Here is a 15,178-nt window from a genome sequence, read left to right on the forward strand (position 1 = left end):
ATGGTCCTTCCATTCCCTACTCTTTGCTCTGGTTTTCAGAGGCAGTGTTGTGTAGGGAAGCAAAAGTTAGGAGCTTTTGTCGTTCTTGTGTATCTGGGTGCGGAGGGGAGTAGAATACAGTCCTAAGAGGGCATCCTAGAAAGCTGCGTGAATCAAGTGGCTCACAGCGCATGTTTGCCCATGGCTTTGTCTTACTCTGGATGTCCTTCTCCATATTTACCCTTTGGAGCTCTTTACGTAGAGCTCAGTTGCTGGCTTTGTAGTGAGAGACCTCTGAAATCTCTCCAGTACGACCCCCTTACTACCACAGCTGGAAATACTAGTTTCTCTTAGACACTACACACCCATAGCATTCAAGGTCTCTTTTCCTGCTCCCACAGATGCTGAGGAAGAGTAAGATCAATAAGGCATAGTCTATACTTTTCCAATTAGAGACCTTTTCAACCAGAAAGACACACACAGTAACTATGACCTGGAAAATGCACAGACGGGACAGTTGGGTATGGTTGTTGGAGGTTGTGTAAGACTGAGAAAAATATTCCCTGGAAGAATTCCCTGCCTGGCCATGTCCGAGGGTCCTGTAAGTAGAGGGGGGACCTCCAACCAACCTGGGGATGTGTGGTGAGCGAAGACTTCTCAGAAGAGAGTTGTTGGGAGGCAAACACGCTAAGAGGAAGAAAATGCAGGTGGAGGAAGACCTTTCACATCCTGTGCTGTAGTACTCTGCACAGATTGGTTTCCTCACCACATTGCAAGTTCTCTGAAGGCAGGGAGAGAGTTTTTGATTTTGACGTTGTGCACATCGAATGTTCTGAACTTCGGATGAATGAATGACTTCCATCTGCCTCCATCTTTTTGCTTGGCTGCTTGACTTACTGATTTCTTCTGTATGTTCCTGCCTTCAGGGCACTTGACTCTCTAGGGACTTTGTTTTCCTGGGTTAAGCACCCAGTCCTGTAATCACCACCACCACCTCCATGTTGCCTGTGAGCCTGGCATTTGGGGGGAGTTGTGTTTTTAATGTATAGACTCTGGGGCTATACTTTCAGTTAAAGAAAAAGAAATCAACCAAAACCTAATAAGGATACAAGACCATCAACAAATATTTGTCTATTTTTGGAAACTCCTTGAAGCCCCACCCTCAAATTATTTATAACGTAGGTCATATAAATGACTCATAACGAGTAAAATTCAACTTACAGATACAAAGCTAGTTGGTGAATCACCCCCTGTTTTCTTTATCTCCAAAATGAACATGCTTGTCATGAGTGGTTTGAGAATTCTATGGGTTAACCCATACGGAGTGCGTAGACCAGGCTCAACGAAACATTGTGCTTCTTACCGTCACTGTGCATGACCTGTCAGTGACACGGCAAAGACAGCTAATTGAGTTGGCGACACGAGTCGGCGGAGGATGCCGGGATTTCACGGATCCCGTCCGCGTCTCTTTGGCCTCGCTCCTCCTTTATAAAGATTTTCCCATATTTGGAACTTTCTCACTTCTGTGTCTGAGAAGAAACGGGATACACAGAATGGCACGTCAACAAGAAAATCAGGGGAAGCCATCCCAACTGGGAAAGAATGTGTTGTATCCGTGGAGTCGGGAGTGAAATTGGCCTCCTGGTGGACCCTTTCAAATCTGACTGCCTGTAATGTCGAAGGCTACATTAAGATTGTTGATAGAAGTAAAGAGCGTTAGCGTCACATGACCCGCGGTGAGAAGCACACAGGGTGGGCGGATTTACATGTGAAACAGCACGATAGTTGCCTTTCTCTTGAATGTGCCTTTCTCTTGTACTTGAGATGTGACTTCTATGCACTCAGTGCCTCTGCCTCCCTGGGGAAGGTTTAGAAGACCCACCGCGAGAAATATCAAGGTGTCTTCCCCTTATGCTTTTCAAAAATAGCAGGGACGGACGAGCCAGCCTCTTGTTAATGAGATTTTGTGGATTAATTGTCCTCTCCGTTAAAGGGTTTACAACAGACCTGGGAGGGCTTGGCTGTCAGCATTTTCTACGTTGAAGAAGAGTTGGGTTTGCAAAGGGTTGTTTGGAATCCAGAAAGAATGAGGTCAGGGACGTACACTGAAAAGCTTGCCTGTCCTTTTGATCTTTAGGAGGTGGAAGGGGGGGTGGTGGTGATGGTGGGGGGCTTGAGAAGGGAAGAAATCCATCTGAAAAGAAACATCTTAATTTTTCTCTCTCTGGGGAAAGTTTCCCCAGTCAAAGAGGGGAGATGTGTGACATATAACTGAGAGGTAAGAAAAAGTTTCCCTTTCCTGAATCGCCCACCGGTACTTTTCGTGTGGTCTGGGAGCAGGTTTAGAAGCTGCTGGGCCCTTCCAGGGCTGCAGAGAGATGACTGATGATGCGGGACAGGCGGGCTGGTTCTGAGACGACACTCCGTGAATCCGAACACCTTTGGCCAAGGTGTTTTGTGTCTTCCGAATGCTTAGGACAGGCAAACGTACAACTTCAAAGAAAACTGCACCTCTCCTAGGATTAACTGTTCAAAGCCTGCCTTCATGCGTATAGTGAAACAGTAGTGAGCTTTTTAAGGTTGGTGCCCTTAATTTGCACCCGGTTTCCTGGCCCCAGGAGTGATGAGTGTCCATCCCCTAGCAACAGGGAGTTGCAACAGAAGTCCCTGGGCTTGTAATTTTAAGCCTCGGCCAATCTGGCCCGTCATATAGAAAAATCCTCTGAATTGACTGTTGCGAAACCTAGCCTTTCTTTTTGGTCGTTTTCGCTTTGGTATATTGAAGAGATTTCCTTAAAAGCACATCTGCCTTCACTTACATTAACGTTCATCATTTGTGAATTACTAAATGATCTAAGGTGTGAAATGCGTTTCGAGGAACCAGAAGCCTGCTTTGCAATGTTGTCCTAGGTGGAAACAAAGCCTCAAATTACTGTGGCTCCATTTTCACCCCCCGGGTGCCGGAGCCAAGTAGGTTGTATATAACGTATCGCTGGCACGTCTTTGCTCGCACGCCATTATTCCTGGAACACTCTGCTTTTTCCACACAGCCAAATCATACTATCCTACTCATTTTTGTAAGCCTGGTTCCTATGCTTCCTCAACAAAGTCACCCTGGTCTTTGGCCTTGGCAAGACTGGCAGTCATCTTTGTCTTCTGGTCTCCTGTATCTCGGTCCCCTGTATCTGTCCCCTGTATCTCGGTCTCCGTTTCTGTTGCTTCTGCTGAAGCGTGAGCCTGGGCCTTCAACTGTGCACTCCTATGCCTGGCAAAATGCCTTAGGTCTAGGAAGGGCCCAATTCCCGCTTGGATAAATTCAACATTCAACAGTATTTTAAATCCTCAAGAGGCCGGGGCCAGTGTCTTCCCTTCTCTGTCCCTGACAAAGAGAAAAGAGAAGCCAATAAGTATTGGCAGTAAAAAGTGTCCCTTTCTCTTTGTGTTTCTTTTAAATTCCTGGACAGAAACGGATCACAGATGCTATACTCGGAGAGCTGTGGTTTGTGCAAAGTGGGGTCTAGAAAAGGCCTCCAAAACGTGTCTGCCGTGGCTAGGACCATCGCATTTCGCATTTGTACCGCATTTTCATTATGTGTGTTTGATTAGGAGCAGTAATGGCTCGAGGGCTTCCCCGGCTGCTGGACTGCTTTGTGTCATTGTGTTCTGAAGGATTATGAAACATCTTTGTAAATATGGAGTGTAAAGGCCAGAGTTGAACTTGAAACCTTTGGGGCAGGGGAGGGGTGTGTGTGTGCACGCACCCACACATACGCACGCACACACACGTGCCTCTGGTTACAAAGCTCTCTGATGATAGTACTGTTTTCCTGGAAACTTCTCTGGAGGCAAAGAGAACCATCTTTTACATACTTTTTAAGTGCGTACAAAATTAGGAGAAAAGACCCAATCCACTTAATTCCAGTAACAAAAGGCTGAAGATCCTGTTTGCTATTTATATGTCCTGTTTTGTTGCCGTGGAAGATATTTAATGTTTCCTTGAGGTGGGAGTTGTGATGTAATCAGGTTGGTAAGTGGAAAGAACTTCGTGTGTATGAAGGGTCAGCAGACTGTGTCCGGTGGGCCAAATCTGACCTGTGAGTGAGGAACGGTTTTTACATTTTTAAGAGTTTTGTGTTTAAAAAAGAGAGGCGTATGTAGCCCAAAGTCTATAATGTTTACTGTCTGACCCTTCACAGAAAGTTTGCCAACGTTTGATTTCTACCATCGATTTCTGTTTTGCGGTTGAAGAGACCAAAGCTAGCTGGTGTCCCGACTTGCTGAGGCCCGTAAAGGCAGCCTGTTCTAATGGAAGGAGCATTGGATTCAAGTTTCTGCAGATCTGGCTTCTCTAATCCTATCTTGCGTTTGACCTGATATACTTCTGTGATTGTTCGTAACGTCTCCCTTTTGGTTCTGTCATTCTAGAGTTCACCAAGTAATGTCTGCAGTTCGGTTGTAATACCAAGTACCCACAGTGAGCTCAGACTTCGCAGGTTCAGGGCACAAGTTTTCTAGAAGACTGCCCTCGCTTCAGACAGGAGCTGCAAGCTCAGGGATGCCTAGACCACCTGTACTTCTGACCAAATGGCTACAAACTCAAGGATTTCCATTACCCCTTCAGTTTCAATATATGCTAGAATAACTGAGAACTCAGAAAAGCACTATATTTAGGATTACAGTTTTTATCATAAAGGGTGCAAATCAGGACCAGCCAAATGGAGAGAGACACTAGGGTGAGGTCTGGGAGGGTCCCACATATGAAGCTCCTTAGGACATGTCATCGGAGCTTTGGTGTCCGTAGTGTTTATTGGGCTTTCGTTACATAGGCATAATTAATTGGACCATTGGCCACATGACTGAATTCAGTCTCCGGTTCCCCTTCTTCCCTGGAGTTGGGAGGTCAGACCCCAACCTTCTAATCACATGGTTGGTTTTTCTGGTCAACCCCCATTCTAAAATGGCCTAGGGGCCCACCAGGGTCACCTCATTAGCATAAAATTGGGTTATGGTCCTGGGGCCCCACCGTGAATAGCAAAGACACTCCTGCCCCTGGGGTAGTTCCAAGGGGTTAGAAGCTCCCCCAGGAAGCCCAGACAGAGACCAGCCAAACTCTTTATTCCACAACAATGTCCAGGGTCTGACTTCCCACAGAACTAGTAACAGAGGTTCTAGAAAGAGGCTTGCCCCTTTAATAGGTTTCTGACTTAGGAAGACTAGAGTGTTTCTTTCCCAAGAATTTCTACTGTGAGGTCGTGAAACTTCTTTGCGAGGGAAGTGGACTAGATAAGTCACCAGCATCTTCTAGAGTTCTGAGTTAGAGAAAAATACTGCAGTTCAGAGTGAAGGATTTTATTTCTATGTTGCTTAAGGCAATAAAATGCTTAGTAAAAATTTGCCTTCTATTAACTCCCCTTTCATGTTGAACTCTTTGAGGTTCTTAACTCCCTGGGCCTATTTAGTTCACACTAAAATGTATATTAATCAACAGTCATAAAATAATGTATGATTAATTAGATAAGGAACAGATTTCAGAAACCCGTTAAGGTTTTTCCTCCTCTTTCCAGAACCATCTCCGTGGAATTAATTTATGTAATGGGGAGACATGAGGCATTGTCCTCACTTCTATCTGCTCACCTGCCAGTGGGAGGTCCAGCGTTGTCCCTGCTTCCTAGCTGGTGACTTCACATCCTTGTTGCCACAGATATATCGTGTGAGTTAAATGAGACATTTGGGCCATTCAGCAACATGAAAATACTATAAGGACACGAAGAAAGTGAGTGGGAAGAGATTAACAGGCAAGCTGGAGCCACGGGGTGGCTGGGGTCTGTGGGAGAGTCGTAGGGATCCGTGACATGTGTGGCAGAACTAGGCTGCTTTCCTCTGCCCCTTCCCTATTCTTCACCCGTCCTCTGTGCCTATCCTCTTAAAATTCTTTCTCCTATCCTGGCAGAAACTCTGAAAGAAGGAGGGGCTTCTTTATTTAGCCAATCACCTTCCAGCTATTTCTGGGCTTTATCCAAACCAACCAACCCAAGTGTTGCCACAAAAACATTCCTCTGTCAAATGCGACTTCTCTGGGTGTGGGTTGTGGCATCTAATGGCACTTGTGCCAGGGGCATCTAAAGCCTTGCCCCCGCCCCAGGCTGATCTATACGTGAATAGGTATTTCTCCCTCCTCTTTAACCTTACTTGCATATCTGTCTTAAAGGAAACAAATAGGGTCTCTGTGCTCCCTCACGGTACTGATTAGCACTTCTGGTTATTCAGGAGTGGGTCAAGGAACCCAGAGACCCCAGTATAGCTAAGATCTGGGAAGGAAATTACCCAGAATCCAGAAAGCTGTTGGGACAGTTTCTGTTGCTCTCCCTGAGATGGTTTCGTCTTTATTTCAAAAGATACCCTCTATTTCGCTGCCTACTCCATGGGTAGAAGATGGCCATCCAGAGACCCAGAGTGTGTATGTTAATAGAGCAGCCACATGCAGAAACCTGTCAAAGTTTCCAGAAGACTCCTCTAATGGTCAAACTTGGGTGAAGTCACTATCCCTGGTGCGAAAAGCTGTGATGCGACGGGATGCCTGGGTGGCTCAGTTGGTTAAGCGTCCGACTCATGGTTTCAGCCCAGATCATGACCTCACAGTTCATGAGTTCGAGCCCCATGTCATTGGGGCTGATGGCACAGAGCCTGCTTGGGAATTTTCTCTCTCCCTCTCTGCCCCTTCCCAGCTTGTTCTCTCTCCCCCTCTCTCAATAAACAAACAGACAAACAAACAAACATTAAAAAAAAAAGCTGTGATGCATGCATCGACCCTTTCATAGACCTGTCCGGGGCTCCCTGGCCTGCATATGGGAAGGGAAAGGTTCAGTGACCACACAAGGGAGTCTGTGGTTCAGCAGCTGGGTAGGCATCCTCAAAAGGGACCTGCTACATTAGCCCTTTATCTATATTTACAGACTGGCTACTGTGTGCTAGGCATTATTCAGGATGACAGGGCTAGAACCACGAGCAAGACAAAGTCCCTGTCCTCATGCCCTTGGCCGGCAGCTGTCTTGTCGGCGTTTCTTGTTGTGTAGTGGGCAAGCTTAGTGCTTGTCCCTTTTCCCACTCTCGTTTCTCCTTATTCTTTTTACCTTGGTTTCTTTCTCAACAGATATTTATTGAACTCCCACTGTCTGCTGACACTGTGCTTGTTTATATGGGGGAGTTGTAAGCATATACTCTAATTTTGCACGGTGGTATTTTCAAAATGCATTAACTCAGGATTCATCTTGGGAGTCTGAATTTGAAACCTTAGTCATGCTGTGCTTCGCTATATATGGTGGTGTGTTTTCTTTAGGCGATATATTTTCGACAGATGTGTGGTATTTGGAAGAGATTAATGTTTTTCTCCAAAGCAGGACTTGGTTAGGATGAGGCCACTGAGGTAGAAGAAAGTTATTGGCGTCCTGGGGAAGGTGGGGGTGGGGGGCACTATAATGATTGCTATCCAGAATAAAATTCCAGGCCGGCCCTGACGTAGCGTAGAAAGGTGAACTGGCCTCATGCATGGTAGATGCTTGGGAGACATTATTTCATGTAATTCTGTCTCTAATCGTGTAATTTGTTTGCACCCCAATATTCGTTATCCAACACTTAACTTCTTGTTTGGGGAAAATGGCTTCCATTCTCATTTCTATCACTAGTGTTTTTTTTGTCCCAATCTTCTCTTCTTCAAATTCGAATTACCCAGTGTTCTTTTTTCTTTTTTTTCCTGGCCCACACATTCAATCCCAAAAAAGTCTTACAGGGTTTCCCTTGAGATCGTTCTCCTGTCTGTGCGTTTTTTTTTTTTTTTTTCCCATTCTCCATTGAAGTTTTGCTTTTTAACCTCTTGCTTCTAGACTGTCGAATTAATTTCCTACCTGATCTCCTTATCTACAGATCCTCTCCTCTTTCTGCTTTTACTTGTACCTTGCTACCAGCTGCACTTCTCCCCTGCTTAGAAACCGGCTGTGGCTTCAGATGACCTTCAGGATGAAGTTTAAATTTCTTTGCCTGGCATTTAACTCCTCCCCAGTCCTCCCCCCCCCACCCCCCCACCCCCCAGCTTCCTTTCTGTTTCCCACTTTGGACCCCTCAGTGCTTGTTTTTGTTTGTTTGGTTTCATTGGCTTATACATCTGGTCTACTTGGGCCTTTGCCTAACTTCTTTCTAGTTCCTGCCCCCAACTGTCCTTGTCCTCTTTCCTAACAGAAACCTTACCCACACTTTCATGCTTGTATATCTGTCCTCGAACTCTTTTTTTCACCAGCTCCCCTCACGCCCAAAGAGGCTGCTGACCCCTGACCCTCCTTAGCACCTTCAAGCCCACTCTTAGTCACTTGTCCTGAACCGTAGTGTACTGGTAACCATAGTTCTACCTTAGTACCTTAAACTGGTTAACATTTTGACAGTGGGCGCTAGGCCTTTGTTTGTTTGTTTGTTCCCAGCAGCATCCAACAAGTGATTCTCAACTGTGGCTGCCCACTGGTATCCCTTAAATCACTCGAGAACAGAGTAAAAGACGTTGGAATCTGTGGGGGTGGGGCCCAGGGCCTGTATAATTGTGGGAGCTCCCTTGGTGATGATCATGTGCACCAGGGTCAAGAGCCACTGAGTGAATACAGTCTAAGCAATGGACTGTTCTGACCCATACAAGCATATGGCGTTTGAGCCCTCTGTGCGAATCATTGCATCTCTGCCTGGAGAATTCAAAGCGACCCTTTAGAAGACTTGAGTGAAAATGACTTATTCGACTAGCAAACGTGAGTGCCCGTTATGTGCCAGGTACTGTTCTAGGTGCAGAGATCACTGTACTGAACAAAACATGTCCCTGTTGTCCTGGAGCTTCTGCTCTTGGCCGTGGGAAGACGGACCATAAAGAAATATCAGGTAATGATGATCGAGGCTGGAGGTGACTAGAGCAGGGTAAATGGGCAGAGAAAAAAAGCGGTATTTTTATGAAGGGAATGGTTTTGAAACTAGCCTATCTGCCTTAATTCAGCAAGTGCTTTAAAACCCAGCGTTCTCTGACTGAAGTGTGGGAGCCCCGGCCGGGCTCTCAGGCCAGTCAGTCTTGAAGTGGGAACTTTTGCTCTCTGCTGCCCCTTGTCAATAAGCAGAGGGCAGAGCAGTCCCCTGTGAGGCCAGACGAACCCTGGAGAGTGGAGGCTGGAGGCAGGGAGCGAGAGCATCTGAGGAGATGGGGGTCCCCAAATGGGGAGCAGCTAAAGCGTTGTGACCGGGGACCCAGCTGTGGATACTCCTCAGGATAATACGCCCGCTCTCAACCGATTTTATGTTTCGGTTGTTCCCCTCATGTGATCACGATGAATAGGATTATAATCACTTTCCACAGATGTCAACACTTCCTCGTTCAAGATTTTTCTCTGTCAATGAATGTTCGTTGCAGCTGTGAAGTAGGTGTTTGCTGCAATGAGATGTCAGTTTCTTAAAGAGTATACATCGTTCATTTCTTTGATAGGTGGAAAGCATGGCAGTTGGTGCGAAGATGCAGGTTTGGAAAAGGAGAGGAGCCCTCCTCTGCAGGGCACTTATTTTTCTGTGATCCTTTACTTCAGGCATCCCTCCCTGAGGGTCGGTTCTTGAGGTGGGTTGCCCCTGGTGATAAGGGATACACTTGGCCATGGCGACGGGGGTGTGTTCCGGTGTAGCCGGTCCAGTAATGGGCGTGTCATTGTTCTCCATGCTGACACCTGCATACGTGGAGGTTATGGCGTGGGGCCGGGGGGGGGGGGTCGGTTGGCCCACAGAGGGGCTTGACCGTAGGACTGAAGTCAGCTCTTAAGGGGATACACTTGCGTGTGCCTTAACCACAGAAACCGAACGGGCGCCATGAAACGCAAGATCACGCAGCCCTCCGTGAACCGGGATGGGTAAAGCTCAGGTTGCCAGGCACACCTAGGGGGAAGGGCAGCCGGTGCGTTCAGGATCACGGGCGGAGCCGAGCCCATCACCCCCGAGGGGTGGGAATTTCCTTTGTAGGGCACGGAGGTGTGCTTTCGCCGTCCCTTTCCGCGGCGACCAATGCAGAGCACAGCCCCTTTGCTGGCATCTTTGTCCTAAAGTCAATCAGAGCAGCCGAGAAAACCGAGTTCCGGACAGCGCTCCCTGGGCCCGCAGGGGGAGCTCACCGGTGGCGGTGTGGGGGGGGGGAGGCCCTGGCCGCTGTCCCCGAGGCCCCTCCCCGCCCCTGCAACGGGCCGCGGTGCCCCTGGCAGCCAGGCCTCCGGCTGCAGCGGGGCGGGAGGGGGCGGGGCGGAGTCGGCCGCGGGAGAGGCGCCCTCCTAGGTGCCCGGGGGCCCGGGGAGGGGGCGGGGCGCGGGAGGGGGCGGGGCGCGGGGGGGCGCGGGGCGGAGCCGGGAGCAGCTGCGGCGGCAGGTCTCCAGGGGGAGCCAAGGTACATAGGCGGGCCCGGCAGCGCCCAGAGAGAGAGCATCCTTCCCAGCCGGTCCCCGCCCGCCAGCCCGCAGCCCGTGCTCGCCGCCTCTTGCCTGGCGTGACTTCTTTGTGTTTTGTTTTCTGCCCGCACCCCGTCTCTGCAGGACCTGTTCGTCCTTCTTCGGGCTACAAGAAGGCGGAGGATGAGATGTCCCGGGCCACGTCTGTTGGAGACCAGCTGGATGCACCAGCCCGCACCATTTACCTCAACCAGCCGCATCTCAACAAATTCCGTGACAACCAGATCAGGTAGGGGGGAGGCGGCCGAGAGACACAAGGACAGTTGATTCACGGCTGGGATGGGGTTCATCTTGCTCTTGGCGGCTTTTGCACACACCTAGCCAGCGGTCTCCACCCTCCGCCCCCATCTCTTCCCCCAGCCCCTTCCACTCCCCTCCCCCGTCCCCCTGGAGCCTGACAGTCTCTACCTGCTTCCAATGGGGTCATGTGAATACAGCCTTTACCTTTCTCTTCCTGGGCTCTGTTCTGTGCTCAGGCCCTCTGTGAGCCCCGAGGAAGTTTTTATTATTGTGGCCCTGACAAAAATGAGGTCTCTTATCTTTTCGTCCCTGGGTTCCCTTTCAAGAATTCCTCCTAGTCCTGTTTTGAGCTACATGAGCGCTCTCCTTACCGATTTGCAGACCATAATGTAGGGAAGTGCTTTCTAAAGGACTCCCACAGGACACAAGGACTCGCACTCAGCCCTAAGTGGTCCCCAACATTGGTTACGAGGTACTTATATGCTGGGAAACTTTGTGCGGAGTTAGCTTTCATCCATCTTTCTGCTAACATTTAAGTGTCTGCTTTTTGCTGGCTACCGTCTCGGATGCAAACTGGACTTGGTTAAGGAATCATCAGAACCTCTTAAAGAACGTTACCTTCAGACTAAGAAACTGAGATGTTAAATAATGTCCCTGTGCTCCTATGGCGTCTAACTAGCACAGTTGCAAATAGCACCCACCTTCTCAATGAAAGCTGAAGTTCTTTCAGCTGTGCGAAGCTAGATCTTTAGGCACGGGTGTTAGCAGGTGTTTTACATTTCATTAAACTTTCAGACGTAGACAACTTTATACGAGTGACTTCGGAGGATGTGGTTCTGTGAATGGCTCAGAACACCATGCACAGGTATAGAGAAGTTAACTGATCAGGTTACACGTAGATTATTGACAAGCTTGAACTGCAACCCAGTGTTTCTCAAAAGCTCTGGTGAAACTTTGTTGCGTGCTTAAAATTAAATACTTGACAGCAGCACTAGCCCTTACGCAGGCTGCTTAGCCGGACATCCCTATTGAAAAAGGTTTGGCCGTTGGGCATGACTGTAGCTTGATAGAGTTTGTGGTAGAATAATGGCGCATGTTACATGGAGGTGACCCCTCCATTGATTAAGGGACTGTTAGGTTGTTTGGGGCTAGATTATTAGTGTTAGCTTATTAGTGTTAGGCTTTATTTTGGGTTTACAAAACAGATGAACATAGGGGAAGGGAAGGAAAAATAAGATAAAAAGACGGAGGCAGGGGCACCTGGGTGGCTCAGTCGGTTGAGCGTCCGACTCTGGCTCAGGTCATGATCTCACGGTTCACGGGTTTGAGCTCCGCATTGGGCCCTGTGCTGACAGCTCGGAGCCTGGAGCCTGCTTCGGATTCTGTGTCTCCCTCTCTCTCTGCCCCTCCCCTGCTCGCACTCTGTCCCTCTCAAAAATAAGTAGACCTTAAAAAAAAATTAAAAAAAGAGGAGGCAAACCATAAGAGACTCTTAAATACAGAGGACACGTTGAGGGTTGCTGGGGGGGGGGGGGTGTGTTGGGTGGGGGGGGGATGGGCTAAATGGGTGACGGGCATTAAGGAGGGCACTTATTGGGGTGAGCACTGGGTATTAAGTGTCAGTGGTGAATCACTAAATACTCCTGAAATCATTATGACACTATATGTTAACTAACTTGGATTTAAATAAAAATTTTTAAAAATTGGAACAAAAAATGACCATTGGGACATACTCTTCACTTAAAAACGTAGCCTAGAGGAATAGCTGAGGTCCCGATAAGAATGAGCGGGCTCGGTTTAAAACGCAGAGCGTCCACCGCAGTGAGTTTCTGCTTCCCAAACTCACACGCTCTAATCAAAAAGACGACAAGCATTGGGTGTTGGTAAGGACGTGGCGAAATTGGAGCCCTCCCTACATTGATGATGGGCATGAATGGTGGTACAGCTGCTTTGGAAAGCAGTTTGGCAATTCCTCAAAGGGTTAATGCAAAATTACCATGTGACCCACCAATCCTCCTAGGTATGTCTCCCCAAGGGCAATGAAAAACTGTGCACACAAAAACATGTGCACAAACTATAGCAGCGTGATCCTAACTGCTCCAAAGTGCAACCCAAATGTCGGTCAACTGGTGAATGAATAAACAAGGTGTGGTCTATCCGTGTAATGGAATACTATTGGCCGGGGAAAGGAATGAACTACATTACCTGCTACGATATGGGGTGAGACTTAAATATGATGTTAAATGAAAGAAGCCTGTCCCAGAAGTCCTCATTCCACTTACAGGAGATGTCTAGAGGGGCAAATCTATTGAGACCTGGATTAGTGATCCCTAGGACGAGGGAAGAGGTTGAGAAACGGGAGTGACTGCTAATGTACACGGGGTTTCGTTTGGGGGTGATTACACAACTCTGAGAATATACTTGAAACCGTTTGGAATCCTGCATTGCCAATATAGTTGCATTTCTTCATACCTTCTATATGTTTCCATTCAATTACTTTTAAAAAGATGGAAAGATTACTTAAATATGTTCTATTTTTTTTTTTTCTTTGCTTGATTTCGAGGCTCAAGAGATCTATATTTCACTATGCTACACACTTTAAGCAGTGAATGTGTTAGGCCCAAAAATACATACTATATAAGGATGTCGAATTGAAGAATCTTCTTCTTAAACCTCAGGATGTTTTCAAGTAGTATTTTTGCTTACTTTTTCTTGATTTCTTGGGCTCTGGTATCCACTTAAGCATGCTTAAAGTTGGGAAGCTAAGGGTCTTGATATTTGTTTAAACTTCCTATTCTATGGAAGAGGATTAAAAAAAATTTTTTTTTACATTTATTTATTTTTGAGAGACAGCACTAGTGGGGGAGGGGCAGAGAGAGGAGGAGACCCAGAATCCAGAGCAGGCTCCAGGCTTCGAGCTGTCCGCACAGAGCCTGACGCAGGGCTCAAACTCACAAGCCGTGAGATCATGACCTGAGCGGAAGTCGGACGCTTAACCGACTGAGCCACCCAAGCGCCCCTGGAAGATGAAGATTTTTAAGAGCTTTGGTAATGTGGATTCACTACTTGTTCCGTAATCAAGATGCAAAGCTATCTTTTGAGGCTGATCTTACCAGATTTTTCAAGTGGCTACCCGTTGTACAGTTTCATTTGTACTTTTGGGGGTAGAAGGAGGAGTAAGTATGGGAATATACACTGGGGTTGGTTAGGAATAAAATAGATAGGTACCAACTCTTCTATTTAAAGTCTTGTATAAGAATATCATTGCATTAGTTGAAATAAATCCCATCGAATATTAAAAATCATACAGTTTGAGTTCATGGCTTCTATTGGGAATGCAGATTTCAGAAAACACTGAATAGGGTCTAAGAGATTAAAATGTGGCCCTTGCTGTTCTGTAAAATGGCTTTTGAGTATTTGTTTCGCCTCAAGTCTATATTTAGGGGAATTAGTAATGGTAATGTGACTTCTAGTTCATTGAGGGACTGGCTATACAACTGCTTGCCATTAAAGCTTAAGGATTTTACAAAATGTTGAGCCACATTATTTTAGCACGTTAATGTTGCTGGAGTCGTCTTCTAAAAATCCTTAATTCTTTAAGGCTTTTTATCTTGACTATGAAAGTTTGCTAAAAGTCAATAAAACTGTTCAAAGGAATATCTTCATAAAAGGGGGTTGAAAAAGGATTTTTTTTTCTTAATCTTTCTTGAGAAAGGGTTTTAACTTTTTTGGGGGGTATGGAGGCAGGGGCGTGGAGTATTCATTACTGATTACTTGCTTCCAAATCAGTGTTTGTAAAAGAGCCCAGGTAGGACAGGTGAGACTCATTCTAGCCCATGAGTCCAGGGTACTGATTTTGTGGCTGTTACATAGACCTCAGGAGGCTGGTGTTCCCACTGACCTTCTCCACCGCACGCCCTTTATGACTCAGAGTGGAGAACTGATCATGGAGTGAACTGATCACGGCAGTGGCTCTGTGACTGTCTTTATGGCCACCTGGCATTTTGATTTCAGAATAGAGATCCGAGTTTGCTGAAGAGGGATGTGGCTGTCGGGCATTGGGGAAGGTTGGTGAGGGGCTGCATGGTACAATTCAGGACAGACCTTGAAAGTCTAGAGTTAATGTTTCAACTAGTCTATCCAAGAAAGAGACTGGGCCTGCTGAACACATAGTTAAGGTCACTGCTGGAGTTGACTGTGGCCCTGGCACCCCTGGGGGATATACCAGACACGGTAACTCCAAATTCCAAGCAGCTGCTTGAAGTTCTGGGATGATCTGCACCATATTGGTAGATGGCTCTCTAAACCTTATTATTGTTCTCCATACTGAAAATACTGCCAGTGATTGATTTGAAGCTATGGTAGCTTGAAGTTTCCATTGTTGAAGCCAGTGAATTTGGATTCTTACAATTATGAGGAAATAGGACATGGTCTTTTTCTCCTAAGCACTGCTTTTCCTA

General features: G+C 47.1%; 1 protein-coding gene across 17 annotated transcripts in view; it reads left to right on the top strand.

The window, feature by feature from the left end:
* The window catches only part of LOC102959813 (phospholipid-transporting ATPase IB), a 609,397-nt gene that overhangs the window by 83,035 nt on the left and 511,184 nt on the right, over positions 1-15,178 (top strand). For 14 of the 17 annotated variants that reach the window (XM_042984757.1, XM_042985236.1, XM_042984810.1 and 11 more), the window contains exon 2: positions 10,563-10,707. In XM_042984757.1, coding sequence (XP_042840691.1) covers positions 10,563-10,707 — 145 coding nt within the window. The other 3 variants (XM_042985331.1, XM_042985227.1, XM_042985306.1) reach the window with 3 other exon arrangements.

Source organism: Panthera tigris, chromosome A1 (genome assembly GCF_018350195.1).
Source record: "Panthera tigris isolate Pti1 chromosome A1, P.tigris_Pti1_mat1.1, whole genome shotgun sequence".
NCBI lineage: Eukaryota > Metazoa > Chordata > Mammalia > Carnivora > Felidae > Panthera > Panthera tigris.